Source organism: Rhinichthys klamathensis, unplaced genomic scaffold (genome assembly GCF_029890125.1).
Source record: "Rhinichthys klamathensis goyatoka isolate OS25496 unplaced genomic scaffold, OSU_Roscu_1.1 h1tg000035l_1, whole genome shotgun sequence".
NCBI classification, from domain to species: domain Eukaryota; kingdom Metazoa; phylum Chordata; class Actinopteri; order Cypriniformes; family Leuciscidae; genus Rhinichthys; species Rhinichthys klamathensis.
The window spans coordinates 7,304,259-7,317,767 of NW_026606583.1; the positions used below are offsets into that span (position 1 = coordinate 7,304,259).

The window sequence follows — 13,509 nt, forward strand, 5'->3', positions numbered from 1 at the left end:
TAAAGTCATACAGGTTTGGAACGACATGATATTTTTGGTTGATGATTCCTTTAAAAGTCTATAATAAGTGCATTTTCAGCTTGCTTTGACCTTTCCAAATGAGTGCGTTTAAGTATAATGATACACCAGATCGTTGATTCACCTCAATGCCTCGCAGGGATCGGACGGGCCACGGCACTGGCTCTGGCACGCTGTGGGTCAGAGGTCACGGCTGTCACACGCACTAAGGCTGACCTGGATAGCCTAGTGCAGGAGGTAATGACCCCTCGGTCACGGTCCAACTCATCCCCGAGACAAAACCCTGCGGTTCTATTGTTTCCCAGCATGCATCACTTCCAAGCATCGCATTCCTCTGCACCCCAAGAGAGCCTGCTGCTCCTTTATGCTTTATAGGTCTCATTCAGCCAGACTGTGACAATGGAAATTCTCTTTGTAATGTGTGATGCGTTTGATCCCCAGTGTCCCTCCATTAAGCCGGTGTGTGTGGACCTGTCGGACTGGGACGCCACAGCCCAGGCGCTGAAAGACGTCGGTCTGGTGGACCTTCTGGTGAACAATGCAGCCTACGCTACTCTTCAGCCCTTCCTAGATGTCACGCCAGATCAGTTTGACATGTAAGGCTTTAAAATATCACTCACACAGACTATAATTTGTGTTTTAAAATAGTGAGACTGCATTTGTGATGGCTTTTGCAGGTCTTTCAGTGTCAACGTGAAAGCTGCACTTCATGTTGCTCAAGTAAGAAGAAAGCTTTATGATTTCATAATGAGTTATTTAATGCTACAAACACTTTTAATGTGCATTTATTGTAGATAGTGGCTCGAGGTATGAAGGCCAGAGGAACTGGAGGATCCATTGTGAACATCTCGAGTCAAGCCTCTCAGTGCGCTCTGAAAGATCACGCCGTATACTGTGAGTGCACGACTCAAACTCACATGTCTAATCTTATTTGTCGCATTCATGCAACCGGCAACATTATCCCAGGCCTATATATCGGACCCGGGGGGGAAACGTTTTGTCCAAGGCCTTGTGCATTTTTTACAATAGGTACAACAACATGCACTAATTTTCATCAGTTGGAATCCAAACAGATTTCAGATTCTGGAAGAATTGTTTATATGAATCTGAAACGTTGCATCTGCACACTAAATACTCTAAAAATGGTTTTCGACAATGATAATAATAAGAACAATAAATAATATTTGAGCACCAATAATAATTGAGCATCAAATCAGCATATTAGAATGATTTCTGAAGGATCATGTGACACTGAAGACTGGAGTAATGATGCTGGTAATTCAGCTCAGTTCAGAATCGGAGACAATAAAACTTTGCAGAACCATTACATTCACAAACACCTTTATTACATACTGCATGAAAGGTAATATTCAACTTTAAAAATGTAGTAAATAAGCAGTCTCCACTGAACAGTATGTATGATGTGAGACATAAATAAACCTAGTATAACATGTAAAGATATGCGTCACAGCACTGTTTGTGTGCACAAGGTATTTTTGAATAGTCCATTCAGGCATTTACATGCTTAATTATTTTTCTGATGATCGGATTATTTCAAGTCTGCACCATCAAATTTCATTCTGATCGAGGTCAATCAAATCAGATCGATTACAACTGATTATTTGGGTGCATGTAAACTTATTATAGATGTCTCATAAATGCATATGCATAAAGTAGATGCTGATGGAGGATTTTTATGTAAGGGTCGTGATGATGTACATAAATAATAATGCTGGTTAATATAGAGAAAAGGACTTTGACGCTCTTTTAGAGTTTTTAAAGGAGTTAATTTTGTGATTATGATCAACTGACTGTACTTAAAAAATAAATACATGGATTTAAGTTTGAATTTATTACAGTGTATTCGAGAGACGTCAAGTAGCACAGCTATGTAGAAAATTCGTTTCTGGGATGATGGTCATTTGTACAATTTTAAGGGTCATTATACAAAAAAGTTTTTGACCACAGAATTCAGTTTCTGACCAATCAGAATCGAGTATTCCAGAAGTTAATGGCCCTTTTTTCCCCTTGCATCACTGGAGAACTCTCTTAAATACTTAACCAAGTTCAAATTTTGAATCAAACTTGTCTTATACAGAAGAAAATGCTCATTTGAATATATCATTTGTGTTTTCTGAAGGTGCCACGAAAGGAGCGCTGGACATGCTGACCAGAGTGATGGCGCTGGAGTTGGGGCCGCATCAGGTTAATCACTGATCATGTTTGTGAAATCTATCAAACAATAAGCTCATTGTTTGTTGTTTACAGCTTTGTGAAAATAAACCGTACATTGCGATGATCAGTCATGCCAGGAGGCTTCAAGCCAATCAACAACCACCCTCTTTAAAACATATGAATCTGTTTGCTGAACGTCTCAAATCGGAGATTAAATGTTTGGGTGTGTTTCTAACCGCCTTGCAATTTCTTGGAGAAGTTAGTGTAATTGCTAACAGATAATAATGCACATTTATGACCAAGTTGTTTGTGCATTGCCATAAATGATGGAGTGGATTAGGGACGCGTGTTAATATTCCCCAGCTTATTGCTTTTCCTGATCATATTAACAGCAGAGTATGGATCTTGACTGGTAGACAAATTGGTTTGATCTAGGAACATAAAACTAATCAAAATCCACAAGTCCTAACGCCTGTCATCTAAACATTTCTCGTTAATGTACAATGTGGACATCATTTCCATCTCAACACTGTTTTAACTCTTTACATGAATAGTCAATTATGGTGAATAATAATAATAACTAAAAATAAATAAATAATAATTATATATATATATAAAATATTTTATTAGAATTATTATTAAATTAAAATAAAATAAGCAGTAAATGCACAAAAGGCTTGCAGATTTAGTCTAAATTAAGCTATTATTATTATTATTATTATATTTTAATATAATTTGTATTGAATTGAAATCATTTGAAAAATATTAAAACAGTAAATAGATCAAAATGTGTTGCATGGTTTTATTGTATTTTCTGCTTTAATATTTTTTATTTTATTCATTTTATTAATTAATTGTTTTATTATTATTATTATTATTGTTGTTGTTGTTATTAAGTCCAAATGCTGGTTTGTAGTTATTGGTAGACATATTTGCCATAAATTAATGTATTATTTTTAAATAATAATAATATACCAAATTCATAATAATATTTATCATTATTATTATGGTTATTTTGATTGCTAAATTTGATTTAAAAATGATGAATCTAAAATCAAATCTTTGCCAGTTTTGCTATATATATTAAAATGAAAGTGTTGTCTACCTTGATTGATTGATACCTATATCCATCTTTCATGTGAGTTTAGCATGTTTTATGTAATCTGACCTCGACAGATAAGAGTGAACTCGGTGAACCCGACTGTGGTGATGACAGAAATGGGGAAGATTGGATGGAGTGACCCAGAAAAGGCCAAGAGCATGACATCACGGATCCCACTGGGCAAATTTGCAGGTAAGCCTGTGTTTATAGGTCACTAGAACAGCAGGGAAAATCTCCATTCCTCTTTCCTTGTGTTTCCCCTAGTTGTTTCAGTCAAATAAATATCCTCTGAGGGCAGTTGAGTTGATTGCAACAATGAGAATACATTTCTATACTCTAGTAATGAACTAAACACTGGCAGTGCTGTCAGTTCACAATGCTGCGCTCATGTTGTTCTTCTGTTGGGTTATTTAATACTTCTCTCTCTGTATTTTGGGATTTAGCAAAGATTGTGTAAGCACATTTCAGTGACATCAGTGAAACTTTGAGGCTTGTGAAACACCACAATGTCAATGTCTGTCCACAACCATAGTCTCTTGGCTTTTCTAGTGTGTGTCTGTAATACAGTAATGCTCCAGTGTCTTTCTTATTGTGTTGTTTAGAAGTGGAGGATGTGGTCAACTCCATCCTCTTCCTCCTCAGCGATAAGAGTGCCATGACCAATGGGGTGATCCTGCCCGTGGACGGGGGGTTTCTGGCTTGCTAAAAACTAACATCATCAAGCAAAGGTGAATAAGCCTGAAGAGATGCGTTTCAGCTCCAACTCATAACAATTAATATTCGTAATGTGTCAGCATTTACTCTTCCTCATTGGTTTGGGTCTGTTCTTCACACAAAGCTATCATGGAATACGGAGCATTAGTTGTTTGCTCTTATAGTGGCATTTTTATCCTTTTTTTTTTTTGTTGAGTTTCCACTGTATGGAAACGAGCAGCATGAACATTCCACTAAACATCTCCTTTGGTGTTCCACTGAATAAAGAAAATCCGGTTTGGAATTTTGAGTGAGTAAATGATAACAGAAATTCTGTTCCTTTTGATGTAACAAACTGTACTAGACAAGCTTGCATAATTAGCATGATATAAAACTAAACTGAAGCGTTTAACAGATGCTGCTCTATTGACTTCATATGGTCCTCATGAGAGTGTGAAGGTCTCTCCTTCTAGCTAGTTCTAGTTGCCATAACGATACAGTGGATTTTATGTCCTGTAGTATCATGTACCACCAGAAGAGATCAGCATACACACTCGTGTAGTGATTCAATCCAGATATACTGACCAAATTTTGGACGCCAAGTCATGTCAATGTTATTTGTGTAGTGCTTTTCACAATGCATATTGTCATGTTTATATTATGCCTTATAGTCGCATTTACAGATAAGAGCTGTGTTATAATATAGTTTATATTTTGCGATGATGCAAGCAATCAAGCAGCTGAGATAGTATATCACTTTACATGAGTGTACTGTATATGAATAATATACTTATATATCCAACTTTAGATACAGAACTGTACAATAATACAGTTTACATTTTGCAATGATATAAACAATCATGCAGCCAAGATTTGCTGCATTGCTATTTATTTATATTAAAAAAGGCCTCAACTTAGCAACAAGGAACTTTGCTTACTTGAAAAATAGACAAAGCACTTAAAGTTAAAAGTATTGCAAATAAGCATATTTAAGTAATAGTTCACAAACAGCCTCGGAAGACTTGAAATATAATGCAAAAAAACATATGCATGATATTTATTAAACTTTTAGGGTAATTTATTAAAATGAATTAAAGCACAGGGTCAAAAGGGTAAGGGTAAAACATGAATAGATTTATTAATTAATGCATTCCTCATCTAAAACATTTTTGTAAATATACTATCTTACATCATGGAAATGTCTTTTGGCAGCTGTGAAGATCATCATCTTTTTTCTTTTTTTTGTCCATTTTGAGAGTTATTTACAAAGTTAGGTGAGAGAAAGGAAGTGCCGCAGCACCGATGTAGACGACTCACACCCGACAGCCAATCACGTCACGGACGAATGCCCACACTCACGCCACATGCAGACACGTATTAACATGGTTTCGGAAGTGGGAACGATCAAGAACAAATGCCCATGCGTGTCCTTCAATAAAGAGACATTCAGGCTTCTGGTTGTGGCATGCAAGTCACTCGTACACACCTGCGAATGGGCATTTGTTCGAATAGAGCTCGGAGATTTCGGATTGTGAAGCTGTACAATAAAACCCTTTCATCACAGATCGGAATCAAAGTGGTTTGTCCGTACATAGAAAACTAGAAAAGAAAGAAAATCCCAAAACAGTGTATTCACTAATTCATCAATTAGTTTGCATCGACATAAAAGTAAAGACACAATGTTCACAGTTTCCTTCTCCAGTGTTTGGAATGGCCAAGTTGTTAAAGAGTAGAGAAGAAGAAAAGATCTAGTGTTCATATATAACTGCATGAGGCTTTAAAGTCAACATGAAATTTAGTTTCATAATTCACTTATAGCACACAATTCACAGATGCACGTTATTCCAAAGATGGAAATCTTTCATCACAACGTAACCTACAAAACTACACAATTTTCACAATCCAAACAACCTTTCTTCCTCATTGAATATCCTGTTTTACAGATTCTCCTTTCATGTTGACTTTAACGCCGGCAGGAATGCTAATACTGCGAATGGTTAGCTTTGTACAAGACCGTCTAAATGAACAGAACTTTCCCATTTCTTTGAAACGCTTCCTTTACGACACCAAGAAACACTTCCTTACAGTATGTCAACAATTACACTGTACCACTAAAACTTCTCATATAAACAATATGAAATGGAATATTACATCTCTGGGCGCGTGAGGACGCGAAAAACAATCTACCACGAGGTTTCCCTCCGCCTGGACGCTTCTAGCCAATGGTTCATATACATGTGATGTGCATTAGAACTTCATGGACGGCTGTCACCGAACCTGTGAGAGAAGTACAATATGTTTTCCAGGACGCTGATTAAAAATATTGTAGTTGTGTGTGGGTTTGGGTGCCAGGGATTGTCATGGCTTCTGCTCAGAAGAGAGTGCAGCGCTTGCCGCGTTTCTTGACGGGTGGAGGGCAGAGGACGGCGCGGATGGCCTCGTCAAACACAGTCTTTAGCCCTCGCTGGGTCAGGGCCGAGCACTCCAGGTACTTCACAGCACCTGCGGCAGAAACACAACCTTCAATATGCTAAGATGAGGGTTTTCTGGACACTTGCTCTTAAGGGACTACAGATGAAAATGAGCTTTTCTGCTAACTCTGGCGCATTTACATTTTGAGTGTAAACAAAAAAGTTCAATTGATGTGCATTGTCCCAAAAAAAAGAATAGAAAAAAAAACGAGTACGGAGAGTTCTAGGGTTGCACAATTAATCGAAATAAATACTTATCATTTATTATGAAATAACCCTTAAATGCTTATCAACAAAAGAGAAGATTTAAGGGCTCACTGTGGTTTTCATAAAAAAAAGTTCAATTAAGAAAATTAAGAAATTAAGTGAAGACAGCCATGAATATTAGTGTTGTAATATTATTAAATATTATATCATTTTTATTTTACTGTGCAGTATTACAACAGTAATATTTCTGATTTATATCTTTATTTCATGTCATTATTTTATAGCCATGTTGATATATATTCATAAAACTGGTCATATTTGTGTAGCTCTACAAAGCACAGCAAACCTGGATTTTTTTAAATTGCATTTTAAAATGCAATCGCATTTTTTTCAGAAAAATTGCAATTACATTTTTCCCCTCAAAATCGCGCAGCCCTATACTCTACCTTTCAAAACTTTGAGGTTTTTAAGATTTCTTTGAATGTTTTTGACTCTTCTGCTCACCAAGGCTGCATTTATTTGATCAAAAATACAATAAAAACAGTAATATTGTGAAATATTATTACAATCTAAAATAAATATATTCTATTTGAATATATAGTAAAATGTAATTTATTCCTGTGATCAAAGCTGAATTTTCAGCATCATTACTCCAGTCTTCAGTGTCACATGATCCTTCAGAAATCACTCTAATATGATGATTTGCTGCTCAAGAAACATTTCTGATTAAAACAGTAAATAGAAAGTTTGAAAAGAACAGCATTTGAAATGGAAATCTTTTGAAACATTATAAATGTCTTTTGATTAATTGAATGCATCCTTGCTGAATAAAAGCATTAATTTCTTTCTTTCAAAAAAACATTCTCAACAGCGTGTGTGTAGTGAATGCGACACTGGGATAAACTCCTGACACACTGGTCTTGCATAAATCAGGCATTTACTGTTTCTGGCAGGCTCTGAGAAAACATTCACTCGGAGGAGACTTGCAGCATGCAGACTAACACCACAAAGAGCCCTTCTCAAGGAAAGGCCATTTTGTTTTCTGAACATCTTTCTCCGGCTGCCGCTCCTCCCCCACGTCCCCGGCTCATGCTGGACCGCCACCCGTAAGACAATTGACATCTTTGTGCCGCCCACTCCACTCAGCAACTCCAGCATATGACAGCATAACCAGCGTCCCACTCACTTACAGACCCCAGCTCAATAACTCATTCTAGAAACATGCCTACGGTAATGGAAGTACAGTTTTCCTGCTGTCATACATAAATCAAGTGAGTGTCTGGTTCTCTGTACGCACCGATCTCTCGGGCCATGGCCAGGCCCTGTGGGTAGGTGATGGGCGACAGCTTTTTGTCCCGCAGCCTCTCTATGGTGTCCTTATCATCTCGCAGGTCCAGTTTGGTGCCCACCAGGATGATGGGTGTGTTGGGGCAGTGATGTCGCACCTCAGGGTACCACTGGAGAATAGGAAAATAGTCTTATATTACATTATAGTATCAGCTTTATCTAAATATTCACTGTTTCTGCCTGTCGTTATGTCAACAACAACCACAAAATAAGTTGCACCAACCTTAGCACGGACGTTCTCAAAGGATGCTGGGCTCACCAAAGAAAAGCATATTAAAAACACATCCTGTAAAGGAAACATAGGGGGAAATCATTCGACAAGCTGTTTTTGTTGACATAAGCAACTCTAATTTAATTATTTAACCTCTCCCTGTTGTTCTGCAGACATTCATGAGACTATTGTAAGAATTCGATGGCACAAAAGAGATGATGATTTACATTCAATTTGAAATGGACCATCCAATGTTCAAAATGTAAGTTTCATGAAACATGGTCCCCATTTTTAAGATATTTTGAAAAGTTACACCTGGCTGTAGAGTGATCTATATACAAAGATGAATCTATATTTCCAGTGATTTATACAGTAAGTTAGACCTTACTTTATTTATTACTTTGTTATATTGTATATCTATGCTTGTAATTAGTCTGTTTAATTAATTTGCCTTAAATAATGTTTGAACTTTATCATTTAAGCTAGTAATTTTTGCTGTGGTATCGAAGTACTTCAAGTGGGGATTTAAGTAATAAATGGAAAGCAACGTGCAAATGTGTAATTTTTTTATTTTTTTACCCTAACCCTAACCACCAGCTGCCCAAAGTTGCATTCACTTTTATAAGAACTTGTGAACCGTAAGGGCTAGAAACAAAATTCCACCCTATGACGTCATTTTCCATCATGACATTTTTCCCGCCATTTTTAATATATAAAAAAACCCCTACTTTTTGACAGTCCTAGACCATTGCTCTACTTTTCACAAAAATCAAATCAGCTCATCTTCAGACAATGGCGACAAAAAGTTACGGAATGTAAGTCGATTAGACAAACCGTTCTTGAATAACGCATAAACGAATTCGATGTAGAGCAAGCCAAAGTGGACACTTGGCTATATCTCCACAATGCTTTAGCATATTCAGACCAAACTTGGTGTGTGTCACCATAGATATCCATAGTAAAGGCTAGATGTCTTACGGCGGAGTCTCTATCGTCATCACCGGCGGCCATCTTGGCACAGGCAAGCTTTCTGGCGGGCTCTGTGGTGCCTGATGTAAGATGAGTGATCAGCACGAACACAAATACTCTTATCTCGTTGAAATCTTGACGGATTTACAAACGGTTTGGTTTCTTACAAACGTTATTAACGTGGCTATAATTCTGGATGATTATTTATTGATACACTTATTATTCATAAGTATGCAGTGTCATAACTACATCTCTGACGTTTATAACAAACCAAACTGTTTGAAAATCGGTAGAAAATTGAGCAAGTTATGGTTATTTAAATAGTACATGCACCATTAAAACACAATGTTACGAGTGACCGAGCTGCCTGTGACAAGATGGCCGCCAGGTGCGGACGTCGACCTCCATTGGCCAGCAGCGCGGACGAGACATCTAGCCTTTATTATGGATATCTATGTGTGTTATGACAACCATGTCCTAAGGGTACCTGCACAGTTTCAGTACAGTGCCACCTAGCGGTCAGGAGATATTACTTTTTTTTTCTTATAACTTATGAACGGTTTAGCCAAAAATCACAAGACTGGACTCTCTAGATTTGCTATAGCATACCGAGGCGAACAAGATCCAATTTTCCCATGTCGCCCATTTTAAGTTTTGTTGTAAAATACTGTATTTTGCGAACGCATTAGCATCGATATGAAGCTCGGTATGTGCCATGGGCAACATGCCCCGAAGGTATTCAGAAAGTTTCAAGACAGCGCCCCCTTGTAATAGAATAAGTATTTATGTATTATAATATTATTATAATACATTTTTTTTTAAATGCTAATAGCTTTGGATGAGTTTTACCTATTGTCGTGAGACTAGTATTGGTATTTCTTGGATCACGCAGAGAACATTAATACCAATTATGCCATAAACGTCATGTCCGCCATTTTGGATTTCTTTGAAAGCCTACGGTCTGATTTTCACCAAATTCAACTCAGATCATCTTCGGACCATGGCGGCAAAAAGTTATGGATTTCATGTTGATAGACAAACCTATTTTCATTTACCGCATCGGCGAATTTGATGGCATGATGCCAAACTGCCTTTTAGGCTGTATCTCTGCAAAGCTTTGACATATTGACACCAAACTTTATGCATGTCATTGTCACCCAACAATGACCACACCAGATCAATTTGGTGTCAGCACCACCTATTGGTCAAAAGTAATAAGCAATTATGTCACATTGCAAGTGATTGTATTTTTGGGTTTTCCACCATTTTGCTTAAAATCGTCTCCAACTGTCTTATTGCAGTTGGTCTGAACTCTAATAATAAAGTATTAAAAAAAGAATCTGATGTCACGCACCGTCTGCGGGTACGAGAGGGGACGGAGGCGGTCATAGTCTTCCTGTCCTGCTGTATCCCATAAGCCAAGGTTCACTGGTTTGCCATCGACCATCACATTGGCAGAGTAGTTGTCAAACCTAAAAAATGCACATAGACTCAATGCTCAATAAGACATAGCAAAACATTCAGAATGAGACAAATGCCATTGGAATTAGTTGTTGCCACCGCAGCCATCAACCATCCCTGAATGCTCATTCATCTTAATGAACAATAAAGCAATAACTCAGAAATACATTCCAAATTGTCATTGAGTGGATCGGCTCACATTTCTGGAATACCTCCCTGTGAAGCATCAGGATACAGTTCATTAGATCTTTACAATGGTCAACTAATTGTCGTATTGAAATGCAAATCAATGCTGTCTGTCACACGCTCTTCATGTCCACAGATCACCCAGCGAGGACGAATAAATCATCCCATATGAGCGAGTGGTCAGCCACAACAAAGTTATTATTGTAGAAAAAATATAAACAACTTATACAAAACATCTTCCACACTAAGGACATAATTGGTTAGCAAAAAAAAAATACAAGAAACGTTGGAAGTTATTCAGCCTTTATGAAGGTTTATAAATAAACCAATTGTCCATTTGTGTTAAATACTTGTATGATTAATTGAAATATAATTGTCATTTTAACCTTAATGTATCATAGTTTCAACATGATCAAATCTTCTGCACACAATCTAATAGTCCTTCTGTCGCCTGATTGATAGTTTAGACTTTTTTAGCAAAAAAAAAGGCCTTTTAGAATAATTGTAAATGTATTGTAAGTCTTTTTTCTGTGAAATCTTTACTTAATTTTACAAAGTAAACGTAAGAATAAACTTTTATATTGTTAATAATATTTCAGGATCAACAATTAATGGACTGAAGCAACTTAGGTTTACTTAATTATCTGTACATCATTTATTTCTTTTTAAATATCGTGTTACAATGTGAGTATCAAATATGATTTATAAAGGTTTATTTGTATTTATATCTCTCAATCATCATTGTATTGCATTATATGTTTTAAAACTACAGAGCTTTGATCATAAAACGAAGCATTTAAATATCATCTTTCTAAGACATTATTGGCAGATAGTGACAACTGATATTTATATGCATTTTATGTAAGTATCTGCTTCAATTTTCCACTGTATCATACTCTATGAGCTATAAAAGCCTGATGTATCAAATATATATATATATCATCTAAATGATTTCCACACCAAATTCCAGCATATGCACACTATATACTCACACTGTCGGGATGTACTCGCCGGGGAAGGCATTTGTGGTGTAGCTGATGAGCAGACAGGTCTTACCCACCGCCCTGGGGAAAGCACAAGAGACAGCTAAACTAGGGATTTCTGAGGTGCATTCAAAGAAAGCTCATAGATGGAGAGGAAGTAATGGTGAAAAGGTCATAACATTATATTATAAATAAGGTTGCATCACGCAAAAGTAGTTACTGCTGCTTGTGTGCTCTTTATGTGGGTGTTTGTATGTCAGATAGTGACAGACCCTGTCCCAGTTTCACACTCGCCTGAGGGAAACCACACACACACTCCAATGAAACACACCGACAGAGAAAGAATCGTTCTTCTGAGTCGGATGAAGGACTCGTTCACGAAGCGTTTCAAGAGTCACCACTCGAATGATTCGCTGACCGTGTTTTTTTAGACACGTCCGATTAAAAAAAAAAGGTTAAAAATAATACAAACATTTTAATGAAACTCAAAAAATAAATAAATTAATATGTTGATTTTAAAATAAAATATAATAAATTATGAATTCTCATTATATGGAAACTTTTTCTACAAATGTAAATGCGCATTGAAAAAAAACGCCTTTTACTCATTTAGAATATGAATTAGCATCAATTATGAATAACAAAGCAAAAAAGACTAAATGACTGTAAAGTACACACGAGCAACGTGTGTGCCTGTAAAATAATAGCGAATCATATTCTTGAACCGATTCTTCAAAAGAACCGATTCTTTGAACGAGTCGGACTTCCCATAGCAGGGAAACTCGCTCACATGGACGCGCGCCACACACTTCTCGTGCACACTCGTGAGGGAGTGGTAACCATAGCGGTTCTTGCTTCAGGCTTTTGCCATTCAACATGGGTCAGTAGTACAACACCCTGCTAAATACACTCATTCTCTGACTACAGTGAACAAAAACGACATATTACCGTTCAAAACCTGTTCATTTTATGTCTAATAAACAACGCATACTGAAAGCCGCACGTGCATCAGTGATTCAAAATAATACACGAAGACATAAAACAATATTTTTTTTACGGTGCGCCCATTTTGATAGTTTTACAGATTAATATTTTAGTTTTTTTACATGCATTTTGCATACAACATGAACATGCTTATGATCAAATAGACGGTATTTCGTTAAGAAAACGATAAAATGCACAGGCCAGAACTAGGCATCAATGCATTTCAATAACCCACACGGGTTTTCCAAGGATGCTCCTCTCTATCAGCTCCCAAAAACACTACTTACCCGTCGCCGACCACCACGCATTTAATAGCTTGCATTTGTGGAGAGGCAGGTTGCTTCACTTCACAGGCGTAAATGTGTTTTATTATGACACAGCTCCCACTTAACCCGAGAAATGATAGATATCTGCAAAAATACGGTCACTGCCCTCTTTGCAGCAGCGGTTCTGACAGCGAACCTCACCGAGACTCTCCGGGAAAAGCCGAAGAGATTTAAAGGGACAGGAGCACACACAGAGTTGAGTCATTGCCTCCGTGCTGGATGGAATACTAGTTACTAAATAATACGCACTATGTACTATTTAATGCCTACTACTTTTTTTCTTTTTCATTTATGCATTTGGCAGACACTTTTATCCAAAGCGACTTATATCACATAGATTTGATCAGTACATGCATTGCCTGTGAATCAAACACAT

At 37.1% G+C, this 13,509-nt stretch overlaps 2 protein-coding genes across 3 annotated transcripts in view; one reads left to right on the plus strand and one right to left on the minus strand.

Annotated features, from left to right (window-relative positions):
- dcxr (dicarbonyl/L-xylulose reductase) overlaps positions 1–4,170 on the plus strand; it is a 40,618-nt gene extending 36,448 nt beyond the window's left edge. Inside the window, exons 3-9 of the mRNA XM_056246072.1 lie at positions 158–255; positions 460–614; positions 696–738; positions 813–912; positions 2,159–2,223; positions 3,370–3,487; positions 3,898–4,170. Coding sequence (XP_056102047.1) covers positions 158–255; positions 460–614; positions 696–738; positions 813–912; positions 2,159–2,223; positions 3,370–3,487; positions 3,898–4,001 — 683 coding nt within the window. The 3' untranslated portion in view covers positions 4,002–4,170. The remainder of the gene's footprint in view (positions 1–157; positions 256–459; positions 615–695; positions 739–812; positions 913–2,158; positions 2,224–3,369; positions 3,488–3,897) is intronic.
- Positions 4,171–6,016: 1,846 nt separating this feature from the next.
- Positions 6,017–13,286, minus strand: rac3b (Rac family small GTPase 3b). 2 transcript variants are annotated; one of them, XM_056246074.1, is made up of 6 exons: positions 13,095–13,286; positions 11,833–11,904; positions 10,548–10,665; positions 8,237–8,299; positions 7,960–8,123; positions 6,017–6,490 (listed from the first exon to the last, which is right to left on the minus strand). In XM_056246074.1, exons 1-6 carry the CDS (start codon positions 13,127–13,129, stop codon positions 6,430–6,432), a joined length of 513 nt encoding a protein of 170 aa, XP_056102049.1. In that variant the 5' UTR covers positions 13,130–13,286; the 3' UTR covers positions 6,017–6,429. The 2 variants fall into 2 exon arrangements, with proteins under 2 accessions (XP_056102049.1, XP_056102048.1); XM_056246073.1 differs by having other exon boundaries at positions 7,964–8,123; positions 13,095–13,282.
- Positions 13,287–13,509: the final 223 nt, after the last annotated feature.